This window comes from Phascolarctos cinereus, unplaced genomic scaffold (genome assembly GCF_003287225.1).
Source record: "Phascolarctos cinereus isolate Bilbo 61053 unplaced genomic scaffold, phaCin_HiC Scaffold_8;HRSCAF=390, whole genome shotgun sequence".
Classification (NCBI taxonomy): Eukaryota; Metazoa; Chordata; class Mammalia; order Diprotodontia; family Phascolarctidae; genus Phascolarctos; species Phascolarctos cinereus.
In genome coordinates this window covers 9,974,236-10,000,659 of record NW_027556291.1, presented here as the reverse complement: position 1 = coordinate 10,000,659, position 26,424 = coordinate 9,974,236, and the positions used below count along the sequence as shown (strand labels likewise).

The window sequence follows — 26,424 nt, the reverse complement described above, 5'->3', positions numbered from 1 at the left end:
GGAGAAGGGAGAAGGAGGCAGCACCAGTGGAGAAGGGCACTGGCCTTGCAAACAAGGGGCTTCAATAAAGTAACCACTAGTGACTATGGGCCCTTCTTCCACACATACACATTGTGACTCTAGAACTTAGTAGGGAGCCTTAAAAAAATTCATCCCCCCTAGATAATCTGATGCTGAGCCTCTGTGGACTTAGCTAGGCTGGTCATTGGTTGACATGTAAAGAAGCTTGCATCATCAGAAAGATGCCGTTCCCCAGAAAACAGCTCTCTCCTACATGAAAACTACATGGAAAATGGAAGCCGTCCCTAGAAGGCAAGCTCCCAGGAATGGGGCTTATTGAGCATAATCCAAGAGAAGCTAAATAGAAGGCGTATTAGGTAAAACTCTCTGAGTTATAGGAAGGGATCCAGTGTAAGTTACAATGACCAGCTGGATTCTGCTGCATTGAAGAAAGGTCACAGAAGGAACAAGTTAAGTCCAACCTTGGCTGCCAGAGGAGCTGGCAATGGGGAACAGAGGTGAGGGACACATCAGGGCCTCCTTCAATTCAGTTTGGTCCAACAAGCATTTAGTAAATACCTACCAGGCTCGAGGCACTGACCATACAAAGACACATCCCCCCAAGAAAAGAGCCATACCTTCAAGGAGCTGCCATTCTACTAGGATTGATTAAGCAATTACTTCATGCCAGTAGGAGAGAGTGAAGGTCTTGGGAAGAGGTGGGGCTGCCAAGGAGGGGTTGGGCCCTGGTAATTGTCAGTTCAAGAGTCAGGGTCCAAACCAAGTCCCTGCTTGTGTGTTTCCAGGTATTTTCTGACATCCTTTGGGGGTGGAATGACTCCTTCCCTGGGCAGGAAGTTTATGTGCCATCCTGAGGCAATGGGTGGCCTGAGTGACCTTCCTGGGCCCTTTCTAGCCTGATTCTAAGATTCTAACCCTGTCAAAGTCTCCTTCCTTAGCAAGCTCCAGCATCGGTTTTTAATTATTCAGTATGTTTCTCTTGACGAGACACCTGCTTATACAGTTTGATTCCCACCCCCATGTCTTTCTGAAGCGTGATCCTTGAGCAGTTTCCAAGAAAGTAATGCCAAAGGGAAGAAATTCACTTGCAAGAGCCATCTCCACCCTCCACCCTCACAAGTAGAGAACCTTCCTCTTCTCTCCATAAACCATCTGTTCCTTAGTCCCACTGGCAGGAGAAGGAATCCCCAGGAATCTGGAATCCTTGATACCTGAAAGTGGCATGTATGGGAGCAGATATGCCAAGAATTTGCACTTGGGCCTCCCAGAGGCCAGCTAGCCCAAGCCTTCGCCTACAGAGGGCCAAAGTGGAAGCCAGGGACTGGTCCAAAGCCACAAAATAGGTTTCCCAATTTAGGGTACTGGCCATCATGAGACACCGATGGGGAAAGATCTCCAGGAGCTTAGAAGCCAACAAAGAAGGAGCAAAAAAAAAAAAAGGACACGATGCTGAAGCAGCATGGTAGAAAGATCTCTGCATCTGCAGTGAGGTAAAACGAGTTCAAATCCTGGCTCTCCCACTCACTACCTGGATCTCTTGAGGAAAGGCATTTCCCTGTCTGGGCCTCAGTTTTCTTCTCTGTGAAAGGAGGTAGCTGGATTCCACTTTGAGCTCTAAGCTCATCCTTCTGTCCGATGCATTTTTGGTGAGGGAGTTCTTACCAGCAGCATCTCTGTCTACTACAGATAGGCTAATTGGGAGAAGTTAGTGACTGAATAAAGAAGAGAGTGAAAACTATGGTTCCCAGCCAAGTGTTCAGCCCATTAGACCACAGGGAATGACATTCTTTTCAATGGTATAATTACCTTATTAATATATTGCACTTAGCACATGCATTTGGTAAACAAACTGTGACCCATCACCAAAGCTCCGTCCTCTCTTGAGGGGCTTCTTCCTATAATTTCCTTGGCTTATTTGGGCCCCACCCAGGGTCTTGGTCCACTTTGTACCCACCAAGGGTATGCCCTGGAACATTAAAATCTGGCTCATGTCTAAAAAGCTCCCATACAAGCCCTTGGGCTCACAATACAGGTGCACAGGGTATGTTTTCTTTCGACCAACAGAAAATATAAAGACCTTCTACCTGGGGAGTGAAGCCATGTCACTCCCACTGTTGCACCCCTTCTCCCGTGGACACAGGGAGGCCTCCAGATGTGGGGTACTGACTTAGGCTGAGGCCCACCATAAGAAAAGGTGCCTGGGAGTCCGGCAGGCCCAACCTTCCTTTGGGACATCCCTGTCCACATGATTCACAGAACCAGTGAAAGGCTGAGTCTACTTAACTCATCGAATTTGGGACTCCTTCTTGGGCCAATCTTTCTTTCTGCATCTCCATCAGGAGACACTGTCCTCCTCCTAAGTCTGTCTAGCAATAGTTCCTCTGCTCAGTCCTCTTCCCCGACATGGCTTTTCTGGAGCTTTGGTACCAGATCTTCAATACACATGACTTCCTGCCATGGTTCTCTGCCACACAGCCCCTTCCTCCAAGTCCTCCCTCTCTTGCTCAGGGACGCATAAGCCAAGCATCCACCAGCAAATCCAAGTGCAGAAAAGAGTCACTTGGCAGACTGGTTCTAAGAAGAGAAAACCTGCCCTTTTATTCCTGATACCTGAACCAGTGCCGCCATTGAAAAGAAAGATGACACTTCCTTTGGACATGCTCAGAGCCCTCCATTCTGCAGTCCATTGGTACAGAGGGACTCAAGGGAGAGGAGTGAATGTGAGGGGGTGTCTAAGAATATGGGAGGGAGAATTCATTTCCCAGAATCTTTGGTTTTTGATGAAAGCCCACTTGGGGATGGGAGGCCCTAAGGAACCAGACTGGTTTCCACCACGTATTGTCTCCTGGGAGCTTTGAGGATAAAGGGGTGAGAAAGGATGAGTGGGAGAAGGCACTGGGCCTGCAGAGAACTGTGTGCCAGCTCGGGTGGGGGGAGCAAAGTGGAATGAAAGCCTGTAAAGGAGAACCAGGAAGGACATGAGATGGGAAGCCTGCCAGCTGGGATTCTTGCACCTCCACAGTTGTGATCAGGAGGATGGGTATATCAAAGGAGGCTTGGGGCCTAATTGCCCAGGTCACTGAGGCCATCTCCCTTTGCTGGGGCCACACATGCCTCAGGAAGGCCTGCCTGGTTTGGGGCCTGGGAGCCAGCCCACTTCCTGTCCACCCCTACACTGCTCCATTCCCCAGGCAGACAGGAATCTGCCTTCCTGCAGGCTTTCCTGAATTGCCTCTCTCACATCAGCTTCTCCGTGAATGTCTGTCTCCTTCTCTGTGAGAGTGAGTGAGACATTCCACAGAAGAGCCAGCAGGGGAGGGTGGAGACTCAGGCCTAGATCACGGGGAAGCCTAGCTCTGAGGCCTCATTCTTGGTGCTTTCAATCTGGATGAACCACAGCCCTGTCGCAAGCCAGCCAGCAGAACAATCCACTCACGGGGATCATGTAGGGCACACTCATTTTTCATAAAGTTTCAAGATTTCATTTTGCATAATGGGGGGAGGGGTAGCAAGGGTAGGGGAGGCTGAGTGAGGCAGTATGGCCAGCCAGGGTGGCTACACAGGAAAAGTCCATGAAGGCCAAGGCTCATCCCAGCCAGCTGTACTATACTGTTGCAAGGGCACTCTGGGGGGGGGGAAGGGGGAAGGCCTGCCGCCCCAGCTCCTGCATTCTAGTCTGTGGCAGGTGGGCACTGTGGAAAGCCAACTGGATAGCCTATTCTCTCCAGGGCAACAGTCCTCCGACCCTGAGGGGATGTCCCCTGCTTCCTGGCTTACCACACTGCAGAAAAGGGACAGGTGCCAGCCCGGGCCTTCTTGGTGCTGGCACAAGGCCTGCAGCCAGGGGAAATGGGCTCCTTTGACCATCAAGCCTCTGCCTCATCAAATCCCAGGCTTCCTCTAAGGCAGCTCAGCTGCTGCCTCCTACACACAAAGCCTTTCCTGCCTCCCCCACCCCCACCATGAATCCCATGATCTCCCTCTCAAAATAACTTTGCATTTACTGTGTATTCCCTTGGCAAGATGTGAGCGGGAGGCTTAACTCCTCGGGGCCTCAGTTTCCTCGCCTGTAAGATGCAGGGGTTGGACTAAGTGACCTCTAAATCTGAAATCCTAAACCCCTCTGGTTGGCATTTAAAGCCCTTCACCATCTGCTCCAACCTATCTTTTTAGAGCAATACTCTTCCCAGCAATATTTTTATTTAATGTTTTCATTATCCAACTATGTTCCCTGTATGTGACATTCAATCTCCCACCTCCATATCTTTGTACAGGCATGGCACCTCCTCCAAGAGGCCACTCCTAATTCCCTCAGCTCTTAATGCCGCACTCCCTGAAATGAAGAGTAGCTAGTTTACATCCACTGGCTCATTTGATCCTCTCAACAGCCCTACGAGATAGGCCCTGTTGTTAGCCCCATTTTGCAGATAAACTGAGGCAAACAGAGATTAAGTTACCTGCCCAGGGGCATACCACTAGTAAGTATCTAAGATGGGATTTGAACTCAGGTTTTCCTGACTCCAGGCCCAGTACTCTAGCCACTGTGGCGCCCCCTACCAGCCTGCATTTTATAATCTATATTTTCTCTCTTACTTAGAGGTTTGCATGGCATATCTCCGAAGCAGAATGGAAGCTCCTGGAGGGCAGAGCTGTCTTACCTTTTGTGCTGTCAAATTGAATTGAATACAACTTGTGGGGACATTCAGGACAGCTGGAACCTGGAAAGAGTTCTAAAGCTCCCAGTTGGGCAGTAGCAACTTTTGTTGGTGTTTTAATGAGCAGGAACATTACTGATTAATCACCCAAAGTCTACTTAAACAGTAAGCCAGTCATCCCCCATCATAAGGGGGAAAGCGTGCAAAGAGCAGCCTCTAAGTGGATCATGTTTCTTTGAAAATTGTATTTTAGACCAAAGAACCATAGCAGAGAGCTTTATGGGTTCTAATTAGCATCACAAAGGGAACACCACAAGGTTAATGACAGCTGGCTAATTTGGATCGGGAGTAGCCTGGTGCCAGCCTCAGCCACATTAGCCACTGAGATTGATTGCCCCCGCCAATCCGGAAATGCCTGGGTGAGACAGAAGGCTGCTTTGATTCTTGCCCCTTCCCAGGGGCTAACCAGAGGAGGGCTCCCTCTCACCTTTTGCCCATGCCAGCCTGCACCTGTTTTACTACCCAGTTACTCAGTGTGAAGCAGGATTTGACCTCACTAACTCCAAGTCTAGGACTCCTTCCTAGCTGGGTGACCTTGGGCAAATCACTTTACCTCTAAATGTCTCAGTTTCCTCATCTATTCATTGGAAATAATAATAGCACTTACCTCACAGAATGATTATTATTCTGACCCTTCCCTTGGCTTTGACTAGCTCACTAGCCCTCTGGGGCAGCAGTTACCCCTCTAGAAAACAGATGTGACATTTACAGGATCATAGGCAGCCCAGCAAACTGAGACCTCCAGAAGATCACACAGGTAGGACACTTGGTCACCGCTCTAAACCGGGCCTCCCAATGGCTTTTGGATTCTAGAATAAAAATACTAATTGCTTTACTATCTCTAATAATACTAGGTCCCACAGTTCAAAAACATGTCTTCCCATTTGCATATCAGTGATAGGGCAGCTTCTGGGCCTACCTCGATTTAGTTTATCAACAGCCACAACCTGCCTTTTACAAGCTGGAGGCATGGGCCTTTTCCAAGAAGCTGATTTTTAAATTAAATTAAAATCCAAACCAGTCTTTTGGTTCACCTCCCAGATTATAGCAACTGACAGCCTCATTAATGATTAAAAACAGCAGGTGGGGAGGTTCTGGAACAGGTTGACCAGCCTAAAGAGCGTGGAAACAGCCTCAGTCCTCGTTTCTCTCTTTGCCATTTGTGAAAGAGAAGAGGGGAGCTTATTGTTCAGCCAGGCTGGCAGTGTGGCAGAGGAGAAGGGGGTGGGGAGGAGCCAGTCCCAGCTGGAGTACCCATTCTTCCCCAGGATGAGGTGGGATCCCTGAGGAAGGGTGACAGGTGTTCCAAGGGGGGCAGAGCCGGTCAGTCCAACAAGCCTCTGGCAGAACAAGCAATGGCTGGTGCCCTGAAGGGGCTGCGCTTCTCCAGAGGGAAGACAATGTGGCCATAGAAAAACACAGACCCGATCATTTGAGGAGGAAGATGGCACTACCAACTAAGGGGGGGAAGGGAGATGGCACCGCAGTGAGCCTTCGAGGAAGCTGGGAGGCAAGAAGGGAGGGTGGTCCAGGCTGTACAAAGGCAGGAAATGGAGTGCTAAGTTCAGAGAAGAGCAAGGAAATCAGTTTGGCTGGAGTTGAGAGGTCATCATGAGGAATCTATGATGGGGAGGAATGTGCAGTAAGCCAGAAAAGCCAGAGCTAGACAGTGATTGGCATTAAGAGGCAAGCTAGAGTTTGTCTTTTATTCTGGAGGCAATAGGGAGCCATGGCAGTCTCCTGACCAGGGGAGTACCCCAGCCAGATGTGTGCTTTGGGAAAATTCTTGTTGGCAGCTGTGTGAAGGAAGGATTGGATTGGGGAAGAGACTGAAAGCAGGAAGCTGTTGCAGGAGACCAGGTGAGAAGCAATAAGGCCTGAACTTGAGTGGGGGATACGTGAGCAAAGAGAAGGGGGGCAGATGGGCTGGATAGCGGAGCTGGGAGGAGACACCACAGATCTCTTTGAACTCTTACCTGGAACCCTACAGTCATGAATTATTACTAACTCAGTAAGCCAAGTGGCTCCAAGGGAACCTAGCAGCCCCTATTTCCTGATCCCTCTAAAGTGAGCAGCCCCAGAATACTTGTGCACCCTTTGAACCAAAGCAGATTACAAATCTGCTGGGCAGGACCTAGGCTATTAACTAGGAAGCGCCTAGAGCTAAAGTGACTGTGGGGGTGAGCCCATTTTGGGGTTTTAACTTCACCCAGTGCACTGAGAGCAAGGCACCAGAAGAGACTCATTCCTGCTAGGGGGCGGGGCGCCCAGATGCCAGGCAAGTACAAAGGCTTCAACTCCACACAAATCAGCACCGTCGATTGTTTCAGATTTAACAGCTTGCATGTTTATTGTCTAAACTGTAGTAAAGAGTAATGGAGGAGAACCACGGCTTCTGTCTTCCTAGGGACCCCACCCAAAATGGGCACCTCTCAGCAGGCCACCTCAGGGTGCTCTGAAGGCAAGTTCATTATCTGCCCATTCTCTTGTTACCTGCAGGATGCCAGGCCTTCCCAATCTCCTCTGCCACAGACGGAAGCCACACTTGGGCCCATCCACCGTGTCAGAGACCTGTGGCCTACGCCTGCTAGAGCAAAGCCAGATGTTTGCTAGGAAACCTGAAGCCCCTTCCCATGAGGGCTGGGGCAAAGGGGTAGGGATGAATACAATGGGAACATCCATCCACAAAGGAATCTGGGAAGCTGATATGATACATCACGGACCAACCTCTTGGTTCCAAAGCACAAGCAAGTATTCACTTTCATAGGAATCCTAGATTCCAAGGGGAAGGGACCCAAAAGATCATCTAGTCTAACTTGGACTTCAACCAGGATGAATTCTGATGTCTCGTTGGTTGCAGAGGGGTCAACTAGTCCCAGGCCACCTGGGGATCTTAAGGGTCCACTCTTAAACAGACACCCTAGAGGAAGAGGCTGAACAGGGGGCCTGTTAAATGGCTACAAATACCTTACTCCATCTGGCAGTGCCAGGCTTGCCAACCTGGCTTGGAGCCAATTCCACCCAGACAGGAATGAAGACAGCTGCCTTCCCCAGACAAGGCGCAATGGCAAGAGCTCTGGATCTGGAGTCCAAGGCAGGTCCTGGGTTCATATCCTGCCTCTGACACAATTCATGCTGTCTAGGACCAGTCACTTCTCTTCCCTGGGACTGTTACCTCATCTACCAAATCAGGGAGTTGGGCTCTGATGGGCTCTAAGATTCCTTCCAAGCCAGGAACTCTGATTCTGTGCCCCTCTGTGGTGCCTGAAGCCAAGTTCACAGGAGAGGAGGGCAACCTCACAATTGACTCAGAAAGGGTACATACAAATGGAGGCAGAAAGTTTGTAGAGGAACTCCAGGTCTTGAGAGAGACAGGGAAAGCCAAGCCCCCCTTTCTGGGGTCCAGGAAGCCTGATAGAGACCAATAGAGAACAAGAGATCTAGAGTGAGATGATCAGCGGGAATGAAACTCATCTTACTGGCACAGGCTTCTGCCAAGCACAGGTGCCCCAGTGGTGTGCCAGGGACCTGGACATTCTGAATGATGACGGCATAACTATGATGTGACTGAAGCAAAATGGAATTTCTCCCAGTTCTTAATTCATAGTCATGTCCCATTTTTTTCCATCGTGGCAAAGTTACTAAACATGGCTCCGGGCCATGCCCATTTCCACAGAGAAAAGAACATGGGCAAGAGAAAGACAATGAGGAGGATAAGCCAAGCTTTTGATAGGGGAATATGTGACTTTAGATGGATTTCTGGGAGAGTGGGAAGATGTCTATGTTACCTGAGTCCCTAAGTAATGATTCCCTAGCAAAAGAACTACTCCTCGGTTCCTGTGCTCCTGTTGGCTTCATCCATTAGTCATGGTGCCTCATGGATTAATGGTTAGACCCTCCCCCAACAGGACAGAACTGTCCGTTCAGTGTGCCATGTTGGAACCTGGCTGCCACTATCTATTCCTATGTAAAGGGCTCCCATCACACCCAAGTGTCCCTTTAAATGCATTTTGCTTTCCCACTCAAACAATCTTAATCTCTTAATAGATCCCAAGCAATCTGTTCCATCCTGGTCTACTTGTGCTGTATTTTTAAATGGCCTCTATCCTCCACTGCCTTCCACGGGCTCAATAGTGTGGGACTTTATAACACCAGGGACACACCTAGAGTGGAGTGACTAGGGCTTTCTCCTAAGACCCTGAAATGTAGAGGGTTTGACAGCACTCGTGCTCCTCCAGCAGTGGGATAATAACTGAATTTAGCAAGAAGTTAGAAAGAATAATTAAAGTAAAGCTACCAGGTGGGGTACACCACACCCCAAGGGCACTCCTTCTGAGACATCTATGGGGATGTGGCCTTACTGTCTCCCAAGGTCTCTGTCAACCCCTGCCTCAGCTGAACTTGTGTTAAAAAGTTGATTCAAGGATGCGCCCAAGTCTGGACGTGTTCGCTGAAACTCGCCCTGGGCACAAAAGATACTGTTAATAGCCATCATAACCCATGAAAGCCCTGGCTTGCTCTCATCTTGAGAGCTGTTGAGTCACTTGCCACCCATCTTTGCTTCTTCCACAAGTGGGTTTTAAGGCAGTTCCAAGTTCGGAGTGGGCTAGAAAAGCATTTCAACATATCGGGAGCCCTACAGAATATATGGGAACGTTCCTCTCATCCTGTACGCAGGCAGGACTGAACTGGACGCAGACCCATCTGAAACGAGCTTCTGGACAAACGTGCCAGTGCCAAAATGAGGACACAGAACAACCGCTGGTAGCCAGGCTTCCATTATTTACAGACAACTTTTATCCCCACAACTGACTTGCCAATAAAATATAAACGATGCTTTGGAAGGAGGCCAGTTTGGGAAAAGGGCAATGTGGATGGAGTAGAGGAAAGCCCTCACCTGTCACTTTTCTCACCTGCCCAGCACTTTGGGAGATGAAAGGTGGATGGTAGTGGATGGGGAGGGGATGGGGGATAGTCTTCGGCTGAGCATCAGAGACCTAATAGGACAGGTTAAAGCTGCAGTCACTCCTGTGGTGTTGACGAACCCCCTCCTCCCAAACCAGTGGGACAAATAAAGGAGCCTGGCTTCCTCATCCCATGAGGGCACTGACCAAGGATGAGCAGCATGTTCAACCCGCAGGTGTCAGCTAAAAGCTCACTGAGAAAAGACAAGCCGTGAGGTTACAGACCTCCAAGGGCACCTCATCCAGACGCCTTCATTTCACAGCTGAGGAAACTAAGACCCAGAAAGGTTGAGTGACTTGCCCAATGTCACATTGCAAGTAAATAGCAGAGCTGTGATTCAAACCCAGCTCCTTTGACTCCAAGGCAGGGCTTTTTCCCCTCTGCTACAATGAGGCTGGCACTGTTCAAAACCTAAAAGCAAATGGTGTGGGTCAAGAGATGAGCCAGTATCATTCTCTCATTGAAAAGGACATAATAATCGTTGGAAAGCATGCAAAGTGCTTTCAACACATTGTCATACTTGAACCTCACAACAAACTTCCCATATTGGGACTACAGATGTTAGTACCCTCATTTTACACGTGAGGAGACTGAGGCTGAGAGAAGGGAAATGACTGGCTTAGGCTCACACAGAAGTGGGTTTTGAGTCCCTGGCATTATGACATGAAGTCCAGCGCTCTGACTGCTGAGAAGACCCTCCTGCTGGAATTTCCTTTGTTTTTTGAACACAGAATTGTTCAGCTTTTTAATAACCTCAAGCTCTTCTCGTGGTGTGAATTGTTTTTGTATATATATATATTTAAAACGCAATTCATAAGCTGATAGAAGGAATCTTTAGATGTCAATCGAGTGCCTGTATTCTACATAGGACAAAACTGAGACCCAGAGACATAAGGCAACTTGCTCAAATCCATCAAGACGGTGGACATTGGAGCTAAGATTCAAACCAAGCTAGAGCCAATGGAGAAAACAATTTCACTTTCAGTATTAATAATGGCAATATCTAGCACATTCAGTGACCTGGTGACTTATAGATAATAATTATCTGCATCATTTGGGGTATATGGAGTCAGAGATTAGGGGCCTTAGATAATGAGTGCTGTATGCCTCAGGCAAAGTGAAAGGATGCCCCACTGAAGGCGTGAAAATCATTTCTACGGTTGTATGGTCATTGAACACATACATTCCTATGGTAAAGTAATTAAACTTTGTCAGCTGGTGTGTTTGTCAGAGAATTAAGGCACTACCAAGAAAAAATCCAACATTCTGTACAAGCAGAACTGGGGGTGGAGGGGGGGGGCATAACTACGTGAATTGCAAAATAGTATATACAGCCACAAAGATGCTAATTCAGGTCCTAGGGGAGCTAATCAACCTCTTTGTTGAAGTCAAGATAAAACTTTTTGACAGTGAATGCTCATCTGATAAAATGGAATTTTCAATGACTGCCTAACATCTGTCTGGGTGCTGGCACTCTGAGCGCCCAGAGGCCCCCATGCCTGCTTGGCAGAGTGGGAGCATGGTCTAGGAGGAGCAGTCCTCCCATTTCACCAAGAGACTAATTGAAAGGAGTTGGGGCACAGGTAGATATGGGAGCGAGCCGGAGGGATATTCAGGTACCTGCTCAGCGTTTTGTTAAAAGGCAGGAGGAGAAGCAATTCCAAACGTGGGGGGAAGGTGAATGTCGAGAGTATAAATGTCTTAATGCAGACATGTGCAGGGGAGGCTGGGATATGGCAGCAAGCTGCCTACCACATAGGCCTCCCAGGGTTGCTTGCACCAGCAGCTGCAGTCAGTGAAGATCTAATCCCCCGGCCCCATGTTTTAACCCAACAAACACGTTTGCTGAATGAAGTTTAGCTGATGAAACCAGAAAATAAAGTAGGTGAGTAAAAAGGCCGAGCAAACAGCGCTCAGGCACTTGGGCACTCTAGGTAGGTCTGCTTGGTACCAGTAGCTAAATGTTCCTGAGCATGTCTGTCTGTGCTATCCATTTGGTGTCAATTACCAGGGGAGGGGAAACAATCCAATGTTGTAATGAACTCCATATTAGAGCAATTAGAGTCATCTTTTCAGCTGATGAATTTATAATCAATAATTAAGATCATAAGGTAAGAGAGACTGGGTGGGATTCTGTTTTGAAACAGACAAAATCACCAGACACGAGGCTGGAATTGACAAACTTGGGCTACATTCCCTATGTGATAGCAGAGACTCCATTTAAATAAGCCTAATGGGAAATCCCAAGTCATGTCAAATAGGTCGCCATCATGGAATCTCAGCTAGAAGAGATGTCGGCGGCCAATGAGGCCAACCCCTATCTCCCAAAAGAGCTCCCCAGATCTCCAACTTCTCTGCCAAGTGACCTCCAGGGAGGGGAAGCACCATGGCCCCAAGCAGTGCAGGCCCCTTGTGGCCAGAACTCACTGATAAGGTCTGCCTGCTGTGCAGCCTAAGCTGGTCTCTTCCGGCTTCTGCTGAGTGCTGGTCCTGATTCTGCCCTGTGGGGCCAAGCACAAGCCTAGACCCTCTTTCAGGTGATCCATCTTCAAATCCCAAGTCTTAAAGTCTCTAAGTCTTCTCTTCTCCAGACTAAGCATCCCAAGTTCCTTTAGCTGATCCCAGATATAGCCCCTGACATCCACTGATTCAAGCTCAATTCAGTCAAGGTGATAAACCCAGTCTGAACAGATTCAGGCATAAGGAGATAGTCAATAAAGGAATGAACCTGGGCACTTCCTTACGGGGACCTCTCTTTGTCAAGGATGCTCCCTGCACACAGAGCATCTGTGGTGCTCCAGAAATTAGTGGGGCTAAACAGTGCTGGCCAGGAGCCTTGGGGACTGTACCCAAGGCTAGAATTAAGTTCCTCTTGGGAGTGAACTAGACAAAGTGTCAAGCTCAGGGGGGATCACTTATTTGTTTACAAGGCAGTCTGAGGGCCTTAAAGAGAGGACATTCAAAAAAGGCAATATTCTAGTGGGAAGAACAGGACAAAGTATTCTCTATCACCTCCTTTTCTAGATAGCCATGACAATAAAGAGCTCACTACGTGGCCACAATAGTGAAGACAAACAGAGACATGTTACTTCATTGCACCAAAAAGAGCAATTTGGATTCCTTTGTCTGGGAACAAGTGGAACTGGACTCAGCCAGTTCATTGACCCAGGGGCCTGTCCTAAGGCCTGCTGGGAGTGAGGCCAAGATTATTATTAGCAAGCCAGGAAGCTGCTCACTATGGAGCTTCTCCCTCCTGGTCACCCAGGCCCAGCCCATCAAGATGTTTTGTTGATTTACCAACAGAGAGACAGAGAGGCTCCATGGCGCCTCTGTGCCATCTGCCTTTGGAAGGCCAACTTTGGCTCCTCATGGTTTCTTTGTTCTGGGGCTGAACTGGTCAATTCTAGGCACTCACTTCCTTGAGCTCTCACAAAGTGCTTTCCAATCACCTGACTTTTCAGAGCTGGCTGCAAACAAGAGGCTGGGATGGGATTTCTTCTCATGGTGTTTACAACCTAAAGTGCTTTGGCCCCGCAAGTGGTCCGAGCATGTCAGCCATTAGCCTTGGGGATCTTGTCCAACCTTTTTGCTAGTATATGAAACCATAAAGACCAAGCCTGAGGAAGCCTTTGTCCCTGACAGGAAGCACAGAGTGCAGGGACTTCCCAGGAAGATGGGAACAAAGTCACATACATTGGCCTCCAGCTCCAACACTCAGTTCTTCAGAATTCTGGCTCGTTTTAACATTTCATTCCTGCTCAAGGAAAAAATAAACGGACATACCAAATGACCATCCCCCCGGGATGCCCCATCAGTTCACTATCCAAATATGTGCCAAGGCCAGAGGCTGACATGCCATGAAAGAAATAAGGGCTAAGACCGACCGACCTGTTCCATCTGCTTCCCACTGTGCCGGCCACTGCCCTGTGCCCATGTGGCCAAACCTGAGAGAAGAGAAGAGGCAGTTCCAGAGGGGCTGCTGGCAATTGGGTTGGGACCATGGTAGGCCTGGAAAGCCCACAATCAGCCCAGGGTCTCCTCTCCACCCCATTCCCTGACATAGCCAAGCAGCTGTGGGCTCCTTCAGGGGTCCCAGGGGCTGGGTTGGGATATTCTTTATTTAACTTGCATACAAGTTGTAGGCTCTGAACCTAGGAATCAGGGTATGCACCATAAAGGCAGGGACGATTTCTTTTCTGTGTTGGTAACTCTAGCACCTAATACAGGGCTGTGAACATAGTAAGCACTTACATTTTATTTCTTAAATTCAATTGAATTAGAGCTTCTGGGGGCTCTCACCAGCACAATCAGGACGCCACAGGGGCCCTGGCATAGATACCTGCTCTCCCAGGCACCCTCCAGGTCCTCAGGCTGAGCCTGGGTCCCGAATAAACCCCTCCAGAGAGCAGGGCGAGGCATCATGAGACTGGTTGTTGATGCTCTGAGGGGCCACTTTGTAATTGCCCCACTTGTAGTGAGTGGGCAAGGGAGTCTGTGGGACAAGTTCAGAATTGTATTGGAATTCACAGGTCCAAGGCATCAGACACATGCCACGGAGAGTCTCTGCAGGAGCCCAGTGTCTGAAAGAGATGTCAGCTTCAAGGAGTCTGGGCCATGCTGCGGGCCACCTTTGGGTGGGAAGTCCCAGCTGCCCAACTCTGGGCCCCTGTCGCAACTGGATCAGAATGGCATCTACACAGCTTGGGCGAACACCACCAGATCTCTTTAGAGGCAGCTAGGTGGCACCACAGCAGATACAGGGTTGATCCTAGAGTCAGAATGTCCTGAGTTCCAGTCTAGCCTCAGACACTTACTAGCTGTGTGACTCTGAGCAAGTCACTTAATTTCTCTTTGCCTCAGTTTCCTCAACTGTAAAATGGGGATAATAACAGCACCTACCTCCCAAGGTACTATTTGTAAAGCATTTAGTGCGGTGTCTGGCATACAATACGTGCTTAATAAATGCTTATCCTCTTCCTTCACCTTCCCGCTTATGAGCTGAGCCACACTGGTAGACCGGGTACAACTTGTCAGATCCACCCTCTCAGAAACGCCTTCTGCAATGTCTCTAGGGCCAGACACAGCAGTGTTTGTGGCCAGGCAAGGACAAAATATAACCGGGGCAAACAATGGGAGTCATGACCTCAAACGTTTAAAGACAAATTCAACTCAGAGAGTGAGGAGGCACAAGGTCTCAATGTGTGTGTGGGGGGGGGGGTCAGGTCAGGGAGCCTGGATAGGGAGGGCCAAGAAAGAGTACCCTGGTGAAATGCCCTGATCACCCCACCCTAGTTATAGTTCTGTTGTCCCAGGGAATTTCACCAGGGCACTGACATTAAGAGAACACTTGTGCTTAGCAAGAATAACTGCTTAAAGGAGGAAGCAGATGGTTTTCTCCATCCACCCCCCACCCCTGACCATTCTTGGGTGAACTCTTCCATTCTTGGCCTCATTCCACTACGAACACATTTAATTAAAAAAAAAAACCACCCTTTTTCATATCCATCTGAATCCTATGACATACTGTGAGAATGAAATTGGCCCTATTCCAGGTCTAGAGTTATAGACATGTTTCATTTCTTCCCCTCTTTAGCCATGGTAAGGTTCAGTGGAAAGTGCCTTCTCAATTCAATTTGATTCAACTGTTGACCAATTAAGAAAGTTGGCAGAACCTAATGGGGAGGTGACTTCTCTACTGATTTCCTTCCAAAGGCGGGGAGGGGAAGCTCTTTCTTAGTTTTGTTTGTGGGAGGTTGTTAAAGACCATACATTTTCTCCTACTTTGGAAAGAAAACCTTTTGCTATAGAGATGAACACCCTTTATTTTCTCCTTTTGGCTTCATTTATGAAGTCAAAACAAAAGCTTTAAACGATGTTTCCAGGGAAACAGAAAGGGCTGAAGCCCAGCCCATAATAACCATATTCTGTCCCATCCTCCTCTACTCCTTCAGCAGCCTGGCTTATCTCAAGAGATCTCGGGGCTTCCTGAGGCTCTGCTGAAGCCCAACCTCTGAATTGAGAAGGAAAGGCTATTTTCTGAGTATATTTGCATCAGTAGGATGTTTACAAAGTGACATTTGCCCTCAAGTTCATCTGAGCTCTAAGGCGTGGCCTGGCTTGCCTTGTGGCCCTTGGCAGAGTTCATAAAAAATCCTTGCTGAAGGATTGTGGCCCAGTTTCTAAAAACTGTCATCTTCCCCTGTTAGGATTATAATCCTCCATTGTCATCCACGTGGAGGCCATGGGCTTTAAAAGATCTTTCCAGTAGGGGGATGGTTTTCATGGAACCATCCCCACTTTCATTCTGTGGCTATCCCCTGTCCTCCCTGATCCCTATCTGCATTTGTGAGAAGGCTGGAGCCATATTTCTCCCCATGTGAAACCTCGTTACCTCTGTATGGGGAGAGAGCCCCCATCTTTAGCTTCATTAGCTCCATATTCTCCTCAGCTCAACTAACAGGCTAAATTCACATAGCAAGCCTTGAATCCAAAGGCAAAGAGGGCCATTGCCCTGTGACAAAAGAGGCACTCTCTTTGTAGCTTGGTGCCTCACATGGTTAGAAAACGGGAGACACGCAGTCCATGTGCTCAGCTTTTTAAAGAGTAGAACCAGCTACATTCTTTGTGCCTGCCACCCATCCATGAGGAGACTAGTTCCTGATTAGGACCCCACAGTCCTTCTCAATGCCTCCCTAGTGACCCCAAGGGGACCTTGCTAATCCCTCTGCTGCCCCCTCCACCCCATGATGGCCTGGCCACTCCCCAGAGCACAGGATGTGGGGTTTGAACCCCTTCAGCACTTACCACGGTCAGGCAGCTGAGCACCCATGGAGGCACCACTGGAATGCAGGACATCATTGACGGCTGTGTCGCAGTACAGGCCCCGCTGGATGTCATGCTCACTATCGGTCTGGTCACTCTCCTCATGTCCGCTGTCCTTCAGGCTATTCCCCTCCAAGTCCTTGAATGTGGAGCTGCTGGGTTGGAGAAAGAACAGTCATTTACTATCATGGCAGGGCTGAGCAGGCAAGTCTCCTGTAACTGGGGATGATGTCATAGCCCTGAAGCCAGGCCAGCCCTTGCATGGCCTGGATGTGTGCTGGGGAATCTCTTTAATAGCTCCAACTCCGAATTGCCTCGGCTACTCCACCATGGCAAGCTTACCCTTTCATTCATTCATCTTCAAATGCACTCCTATAGGCAACTAGAATTCCCTACGAATTGGAAACAATCACCACAAAGAGGGAGAATTACAGCAGGATTTGTTTCATCCTCATACAAACAAAGGATTGCTGCGTGTCTTCCAGAAAAAAAGGAAAGGGGATAGAAATTGGAAACCAAGGGAAAGGAGGCGCAGAGACTTCGGGTCAGCTTCGTAACTGAACAAAAAAAAGAAAACAAGAGGGAGGACAGAGAAGCCTGGTACGTGAAAGGGACGGGAGATGCCAAGGACAACAGAGCTCTGGCTGGAAGTCCAGGGTCTCCCATCATGCCTGGTGCATCTATTTGGGTCAAGACATGAGATTTCATTGCAATGAGGAACTCCCTGGCATGAATAGCCACTCTACTGAAGCAGGTGAGCAACACCTCTATAACTTTTAAGCTTAGAGAGTGGCTCAGGGCACTGTAAGGGTAGGTGACCTGCCCAGGGTTCCACAGCCAGCATATGTCAGAGGCAGGATTTGAACCCAGGGCTTCCTGACTATATCTCTCCATACTGCTTAACAGATGCTCATTGAATTGAACTAAGTTCAGTTCAGAGAGAATTTGAGGTAAATGTCTCTTGGCTTGTGTGAACCCATCCCGACAGAAGTGGCCCTGGCCACCATCACTGCTGCCACCACGCCTTAAGAAAAAACATAGGGTATATCCAAGGAGGCCCCATCTGCTATGGCTTCCAGCTAGCTGTTCTGGACCATAGGCCATCAGTTATGCATCTGAAGTACCTCGTGGGTACGGAATCCCTCTCCCAGTCAGTCGAGGGGAGCCGAGGCACATGTGGGAATTCCAGTGAGCTCCATTAGACTATGGAAAAGGGACCTCCTATGGAGAGGACACTGTAATCCTACTTGATCGTCTCAGCCTGGAACCCTACCTGGCCTGGCTCCTAAGGGGCTCAGGTTGGTGGCATTCAATTAGTGGGCTGGAAAGCATTAGTGTTGACACAATGGAGCAATGGGTCACCCTCTCCCCAGGATCAAAAGGAATCCTATTCAAAGAATGGGGCAATGTAGCATAGAACTGGAAACAAAGCAGGTGCTTATGGAGTGAACAATGGCTATACAGGTTGTGGTGCATGAAAGTCATGGACAATTACTGTGCCACAAAAACCAATGAGCCCGGAGAACGCAGAGAAGCACTCAAAGACTTACACGAATGGATGAAGAGTGAAGGAAGCTGAACCAAGAACACCGGTGCACAGTGACTACAGTAATAGAAACGGGAAGGACAACAACAAACTGAAAGTCGTCGAATTATAATGACCAAGGTTGCCCATCGAGAAGAGAGGAGAAAACACAACTCTCTACCTTCTTTGCCAAGTTGGAGGTTCTTTCCTGGCCTAGTGGAATATTTCATGTAACTTATCAATCAATAAGAGGCAGCTAGGTGGCTCAGTGGAGAGAGAGCTGGGCCTACAGCCAGGAAGACCTGAGTTCAAATCCAGCCTCAGACACTTACTAACTGTGTGACCCTGGCAAGTCACTTCACTTTGCCAAGGAAACCCCATGGACAGGACAGAAATATGGAGCATGATACAATGCTGGACCTCAAAGACCATCTGGTTCAGCCTCCTCATTTGACAGCTGAGGAAACTGAGGCCCAGAGAAGGAAAGTGCCTTGTCACATGGAGCCTAGATTGGAACCCAGCACTCTCTCTACTAGTGTAGTACACTGTCTCCCGCCAGAGGGCTGCTAACCATGAATTCCAGAACTACAAGGAGAAGCAGTCTGATTAAACAAAGATCAGCAGCTACTAGGAGGAAAACCAGGGATGAGAGTCCTTGAGATGAATGTCTGTGTGACATGCATGTCTGTGTGTGTTCTCCTCTGCAAAAGCCGCGAGTGGCCATTACACCAGTTAACATGCTGAGAATTCTGCTTGCCAATCTGGCAAAGTAAGAGCCGTTTGCCCTCACCTTGGAAGGCTAGTTGGGGTGTAATGAATGGAGCTGTGTAAGGTTTTTTAAGACCTAGAAGGAAAGATGCTGCAAATTATAGAGCAGCCCGGCAAATACCCTGAGCAAATAACAATTTATGTCCAGCATAAAAATTGCTGATTTCATTTTCTTTATTGCCTGTGTATCTCCTGGGGGAAGAAAGCCTTGAAAAACCATTAGTCAGATCTTAGCACCGATTCAGCCTTAAGCTAGAGGGAATCCTGTCTGACATATAAGGGTCCCAAAGGGGAAGGGCCAAGTCTTTCTAGGTGATTGAGTCTCTCTCTACACATATGTGTGTGTGTTATGTATGTATATGTATATGTGTGTATGTGTACACACATGTGTGCTTAATGAATATGTCTCAGCAATTACAATGAGATGTTCTAGATGTTATTTGTAGGTGACAAACAGCTAATTGCATCAAGCCCCAGAAGACCATTAGAGCCTCCTAAATGAGATCCATGATCACTCAAAAGAGTTTGGCCTAACCATCCATACAAGAGAATTCAAGTGGATGAAGAATGCCTATTGTCCAGATCATGATATATATATTTGGGTGGATGGGCTATAGAGTAGGTCCACTAATACACAGATCTTGGGCAGCAATTGCAAATGAACAATGAGCTGGGCCCAGGTCTGAACAGGAGAAGGAAAGCAGGCTAGACAGTCTTTGGAAAATTGGGCAATGCTTTAAGTGACCCCCAAGCTTCTCCCAAACTCATCTCTTTAGCATCAGTATTCTTCTAGCGATGCTACATCAGCTGCAAGTCATAGAATCCCACAGTCTCTGAAGATCAATGGAGACGTTAATGGTGGGTATGAACATCAGCAGCACAAGATAAGAGAATTCGAGAGAAGAGACGTGATGTCAAGAGACAGATGGCTGACTGTGAAGAGACAGGGTGGCCAGCCTGGGGGTTCCACTGGTATCTAGGCAATATCTAGAGACACAAAGGGAAGTCCCGGCATATGGGGCAGCCCCCTGGGGAGGCTTCCTGGGGGATATGGCTCAGAGTCCTGCAGGATGGGGCAGAGAGGTTACAATGGCTTGCAATTCACTCTCTGAAGAGATGAGGAGTCAGATTGTTATGATTTCCAAGTTTTCTTCAAATGTTTACATTCCAGAATCTGTGTAACTGGGTGGTAACACCTTTTTAATAAAAGATCTCTGAGAGCTTCCTTTTCCCTTCCATTCATTCAAAATATGTGCTGAGTACCTACTATGGGCTACATGAGAGGTTTGGGTGTTGGGTTAAAGGTGATCTCCTTGGAATCAAGAGATCTGGGCTAGGCCACCCACCACACACACACACACACACACACACACACACACACACTCACTCACTCACTCACTCACTCACTCACTCACTAGCCACAGGATCTTGGGCAAATCATTTAACCTTGCCAAGTTTCAGTTTTCTCATCTGGAAACTGGAGGTATTAACTTTCATTTCCTACCTTGAAGGGTTATTGTGGGGCCCAACTGAAATCTGTGGCTAGGAGGTGCTTGGGAATCCGAGATTTTTAGAGGGATTGAAGCAGCTTGGGCCACGAGCCCCCAGTCCTTGGCTCACGAGGCCAGTGTCCCCATTTCCCTGCCCCCACTAATTCACTGCCTTGTTCATTTCCACCTGGTTAATTTCCTTCCAGCTGCAGCTCTGATCCCTGCCTACTACCCCTCCCCAATCAGGGCACGGCAGGAGAGAATGGAGGACTTTCACAACAGGTGTAAAGTGGTGTTAATGGGCTTAATCACTCAGAGGAGCAGGAAGGAAATCAATGTCACATGTGGACCCTTCGAGATGCTTTTCCTGGAGGGCTCTTGGCCGCCCCGGGATGTCACATGGAGCTTTAATAAGATTATACTGCCATTATTTCATTCGGTCCTTGCCACAGCCCTTGAAGGCAGGCAGTAACAGCATTAGGAGCTCCAGGTTCCAGATGAGGAAACTGAGGCTCAGCCAGGTGAAGTGATTTGTTCCAGTTCCCAGGGCTGGCCTGTGTGAGGGTCGAATGAACAGCTCCTCCTTCGGAGTCCTGGCCAGCTCCTCCTTCAGAATCCTGGCCAGCTCCCTGAAGAAGGGCCAGCTGTGCTAGAGAGGTCATGGGATCAAGGTCACTGACTAGGAAGATGACCAGCTGCTAGCAAATGTCAGCTGCTGAGGCTCAGGAGGTAGCATCCAGGTCTCACACCCCCAGGGGTGGAAAGTGAGAAGAGCTGGGAGAGCCATCCTCAAAGTTGGCCAGATTTTTATTTTAATGCAAAATAAATGGAGATTGAAATGTTTAGATGAAGATCCAGTGATGGGGTTCAGACTTGCCTCGGAAGGGAACATTTCCCATGCATGGAAATGGGTCTGTAGGAAGCCATATGTAGTGCAGTTGCTTTTGAATACCACCAAAGAATTGTTTGATCATGCTTAGGTTTTTTTTTTTTATTCAGCATTAGGCCCTACTCTCCTACATCTTCCACACATTGAATGTTTGAAATGCAATGCTAAGGCCCCTAAAAGCTATCACAGACAGGTTTCCCTGGAACTTTGCTACCAAAATGCTTTGTCCCCAATCATTCAGTCTCAAGAAGACCCAGGGCTTCAAAGCCCCAAAGAAGGACGTGAACCAGATTCATTATGTTACAAAGCCTTCTGGTATCTCCACAGTAACCAAGCGAACCACCTACCATCTTCAGCTTTGCTATCCCACAAATGGGAAGCTAAAAAATGCAGGCTTCTCCAACCTCTCAAATGTTTCCTTTTCAATTAAGGTGGCCGCTAGGAAAGTGCTGCTAACTTGGATTTCAGGCAGCATCAGGAGAGACTGTCCATTGGCAGAACTTTTATGTCACAGTCACATTTGGGGTGAAAACCAAGCCAAAACAAGACAGGCCAAGCAAATAGAGCGAATGATCACTGGGTCTGGAATTGGGGACCAGGTCTCAACTGCCAGCTCAGTCACTTCCTCCTGTGTGCCCTTAGGACAGTTCCTTAACCACTCTGAGCTTTAGCGTCCCAATCTCAAAAATGAGGAGTTTGGACTCAATGGTCCCTGCCACCTCTCGATCTATAAACCTATGACCCAGGAACAATGCAAACTGGATGTTTCTAGGGAGTTTCAGAGCTCTGGTTGAGCCTCACTCATTGCCAAATCCAAGTGGTGGAATGGCTGTGCCATTTCATCTCTCCAGTGTACACTGAGGGGTGCAGTGGGTGGGAATCGGGACTTAGAATAGGCAAGATCTGAGTTCCAATCTTGCCTCTGACAGTTACTAGCTGTGTGACCCTGGCAAATGACTTCACTGGTCTGAGCCTCACATTCCTCAGCTATAAGATAGAGAGAATAACAACAACAACAAGAATATTTGTGTAGTCACTCCCTCACAGAGTTGTTGTGAGGTACGAACAAGCTCAGGTTTGCAAAGGACTTGACAGCTTGAAAGCGCTATTGAAATGCTGCTTATCATTATGAATAATAGTAGGAAGCAGAGAATTGGGCATTCAGGGTTGGGGGAGTGCTAGGATGAAGAGAGTTGCTGGGAATGGCAAATCAAAGTTCTCAGACCTCTGTCAGCTGAGCAAATCAAGGCCGTGCTCTTCAGAAGTCTATGACTGAACCCTGTCTTCAAGATTCCTGGGCCTCAAGACCTACCCAACCCTCCAGCAAGGCTGACTACAAGGCTAGTAAGTGTTCTGAGCAGAGAAGAGACTGCTTTCAAAAATGACCATCCAAAAGGCCTCATTCCCTGGCAGCTAGTGGAAACAATGTCTGTGACAAGCCCATGTTTCCCCTTTAGGGATCCAGGCTACAAACCCAATTCCCCACCAAGGCAGCTTTCCTGAGAAAAGGCCTATTTTGAAGAAGGCCTGAGGGTTGGGGTTGGCAGGGGGAGAGGTTCAGATCAACATTGTTTGGCCAAGCTTTGGAATCTTCCAATGTAACACATCTCATCATCGATGTGGTTTTCCCCTAAAACAAAAGCCTAGAGGATCCTAGAGACCAAGGAAGCCCTCTTTGTCTGATGCCCAACTGTACCAGCTGTGTTCTAACTGCCACGGTCCTCTCCTCTCCCTGATACTACCACGTATTTACTGCAGGATATCAATGCCTGTCTTTAATTAGCTATGTACAGAAGAACGGAAGCTTCTTGAGGGAAGAGATGATTTGGTTTTGTCTTTGTAACCCCAGCACCTGACACATGGCAGGTGTTTCCCAAATTCACGTGGAATAAATCAATGAGCGATTCTAGGCTAAGAGATTCCCTCAAGCAATCAGGTGACTGGCATTCTTTGGGTGAGCGATCCCCTTCTAACACAGATAAACCTACACTCTTTTCACTGGATAGTTCAGTGTTGTGAATTACATGAAATGTGAATTAAAGCAGCTCAGACAACAAGCCAGTCACTCCCTCAAGCCCCATTCTTTGGGTGACATCAATTTATGGGATTGGCACCAACAGAAGAATAGACTTCTGCGTCCTCCACAACTGTATCCCAAGTGTACATGTGTGTACAGAATTCCACTCTAGGTCATAGACTGTTGACATGAAACTGCAAGTCGACAGCATGAACTTCCAGCACAGCCTTTGGAGGGTCTGTGCTTGGCCCTCCCCAGAGGGTCATAGACCATTAAGTCCAGCCCCCTCATCAGTCGCTCTCAGCCCCACGTTTCTTATCTGTAGAACTCAATGGCCTCATACACAACATAGAGGCAGCTTGGGCTAGAGGAGAGACAGCTGGCCTCAGGCACTGAGTCTGAATTCTGCCTCACACACAATTACCAGCTGTGTGACTATGGGCAAATCACTCCCCATCCCTGAGCCTGGGATACCAAATGGGGATCATATTATCTCTAGTGAGCTGCAACATGATATAGACATTAGAGGGCTAGCCTTAGAATCAGGAAGACCTGGGTTCATATTTGGCCTCTGACACATACTGGCTATATGACCCTGGGTAAGTCATTTAACCTCTTAATGCCCCAGGCAACCCTCTAAAAATACATGCCCCAGCTGAAGTGCATATCTACATCAGAAGAGGGACTCTCCACACTGGGAATTACCCACACTGATGACCTCATACATCCACACCAAAGAAATCTCACCCTTATAGTACTTATCCCATAGGTTAGTGTGAGGTTCAGATTATAAAGTGCTTTGCAAATCTTATCCACTTTTAAAATAATTTTTAAATAAATATTTGAGTATTTTGTCCTATATGTGTTACCTGTTATGATTCCAATGGCTCACCCTCCCAGCCAACAACTATTATAGGAATCCCAGTAACTCATATTGATGTACCAGTTTAAGGTTTCCAAAGCAATTACCTTTACTCCTTGCAATTACCCATAGAAGGAAGAAGTACCAGGACTTGACATATGAGGAAACCAAGGCCTACTGCTTCCATTCTGGCAGCAGCACTGGGCACAGATTCCAACCTGAGGCATTTCATTGCAATCTTACTGAACTGTGTAAGGGAGTTTTCTTTCTTTTCCTGAAGCACCCATGCAGATACTGGTTTATTTCAATTTTGATTTTGCCATGGAAAGAGTTAGGTTTTTTTTTTAAAATGAATCCCAGAGTCATTGAGTTAACATTGATCTCCTGAACCTCAATGGCAGTTTCCACATGAGACAATAACGTCCTCAAAGCAGGCTTCCCTTTCCTTAAAACCAGAGTAGAGAGAAGCTTGGGGATATAAATCTTACTTCAGAATGATCTGTTTTCATTTTCACAGAAAATTGACTGGCACAGACAAGAGGAAGAAGGAGAGAAAAGGGGATGTGAGTTTAGCTGAAGGATGTCAATGCCAGGCAGATAAAGGAGGCAAGCAAGTGGACACTCGGACATACCTCTTAATTATGTGGGCTCGGTTGTTCACATAGTTGGCATCGAAGGAGTAGTTCTCAGTCTGAAAAAGAGGAGAAAAGGACAAAGAACAAAGATCATTAGATGGAAGAGAGTCCTATTTTCCTGCCATGAATTAAACCCGTACCACAGTGAGTACCCCAAAGCACAGGACTTCCGAAGTGGAATGCACTCCATGGTCACTGAATCTGACCCATAACCACAAAAGGCATTCCCTCAGCCCAGCACTGGCTTGAAGATCTCCTATGAGGAGAGCCCCCACCTCTCCACACAGCCGGTTCCCCTCCAGGATAGCTCTAAGTCTTTTTTTTTCTGTTGTTTTTTTTAATTTTTTAATTTTTTTTTCCATATGCTTTTGAATTGAAAATTTTTCTCCCTTTTTCTCCCCCCCACCCTCCCCAAGACAGCATACAATCTGACATATGCATTACATTTACATACCCATTAAACATATTTTCACATTAGTGAAGTTGTAAGTAAAAATTAAAACCAATACGAGGAACCATCACAAAGAGGAAACAGAACTCAACAGAAGGTAAAAATAAGTGATAGCGATTCGACTTCCATAGTTTTTTCTTTGGATGTGGACAGCATTTTCCTTCCTGAGGCCTCTGGAGATGTCTTAGATCCTCGTAATGCTGAGAAGGGTTCAGTTTAACTTTCTTAGTCATTGCATAATGTGGCTGCTATTGTGTACAAAGTCCTCTTGGTTCTGCTCACTTCACTCAGCATCAGACCATATAAGTCTTTCCAGGTTTTTCTGAAGTCAGCCTGTTCATCATTTCTTATAGCACAATAGTATTCCATAACATTCATATACCACAACTTGCTCAGCCATTCCCCAATGGATGGGCATCCTCTCAATTTCTAATTCTTTGCCACCACAAAAAGAGCTGCTATGAATATTTTTGTACATGTGGGTCCTTTTCCCATTTGTTTGATCTCTTTGGGATATAGCCCTAGGAGTGCTATTGCTGGAGATAGCTCTAAGTCTTAAGGAGGTGGGTAGGTTGTTATCGTTGTTGTTTTCCTAACATCCAAGCCTACATTGACATCCATCATTTCATCTCATTGTTCTGAGTTCTGTCATCTAGGATCAAAAGAACGAGTCTTCCGCTTTCATATAAGAGCTTTTACATCTCCCCCTTTCCCTCCTCCCCCTAGCTGCTCTTCAGCCAGTCCTCTTATAGCATGGACTCTAGACCCTTCCCCATCCTGGTTGCCCTTCTATGGATGCTCTCCAGTTTATCACTTCCTAACCAGCAGCGCCCACAATGAAACAACTGCTCTGATTGCTTTGAGACTAAGTAATGCCACATTAGTGCCTGAGAACCGAATCCTGCTCTCTCAGAGCCAGCGAGTCTCTGTGGGTCAAAGCGCAGGCCTGTGACTCCAGCCAAGAGTCTGACAGAGTTGACACATGGATGCATCCGGGGACCACACGAACCACTTCCTGAAGAAGAAGCAATATGACACATTGCCTTTACTGAAACGAATTGCTTCCTGTTCCCCAGTGGCCCAATTCTGCACCCGTCAAGTTGACTAGAAGTTCAAAGGTATTTTTTTATTAGTAGCAGATAATTAACATGTTAAAATATTTATTCCATAGATATGGAAATGTGGTGAAGGCAATCCCCTGCTATGGCCCCTGTTCTCACCATCTTGAATGGTGCCCGTACCCATGTGCATGCAGCAAGAACTT

The 26,424-nt window shown here is 47.6% G+C and overlaps 1 protein-coding gene across 5 annotated transcripts in view; it reads right to left on the bottom strand.

Moving 5' to 3' along the window:
• Positions 1-26,424, bottom strand: part of PCDH19 (protocadherin 19) — a 114,648-nt gene that overhangs the window by 25,881 nt on the left and 62,343 nt on the right. For 3 of the 5 annotated variants that reach the window (XM_020963454.2, XM_020963455.2, XM_020963457.2), the window contains 2 exons: positions 24,707-24,765; positions 16,506-16,678 (listed from right to left, as the gene is read on the bottom strand). In XM_020963454.2, coding sequence (XP_020819113.1) covers positions 16,506-16,678; positions 24,707-24,765 — 232 coding nt within the window. The remainder of the gene's footprint in view (positions 1-16,505; positions 16,679-24,706; positions 24,766-26,424) is intronic. The other 2 variants (XM_020963456.2, XM_020963458.2) reach the window with 1 other exon arrangement.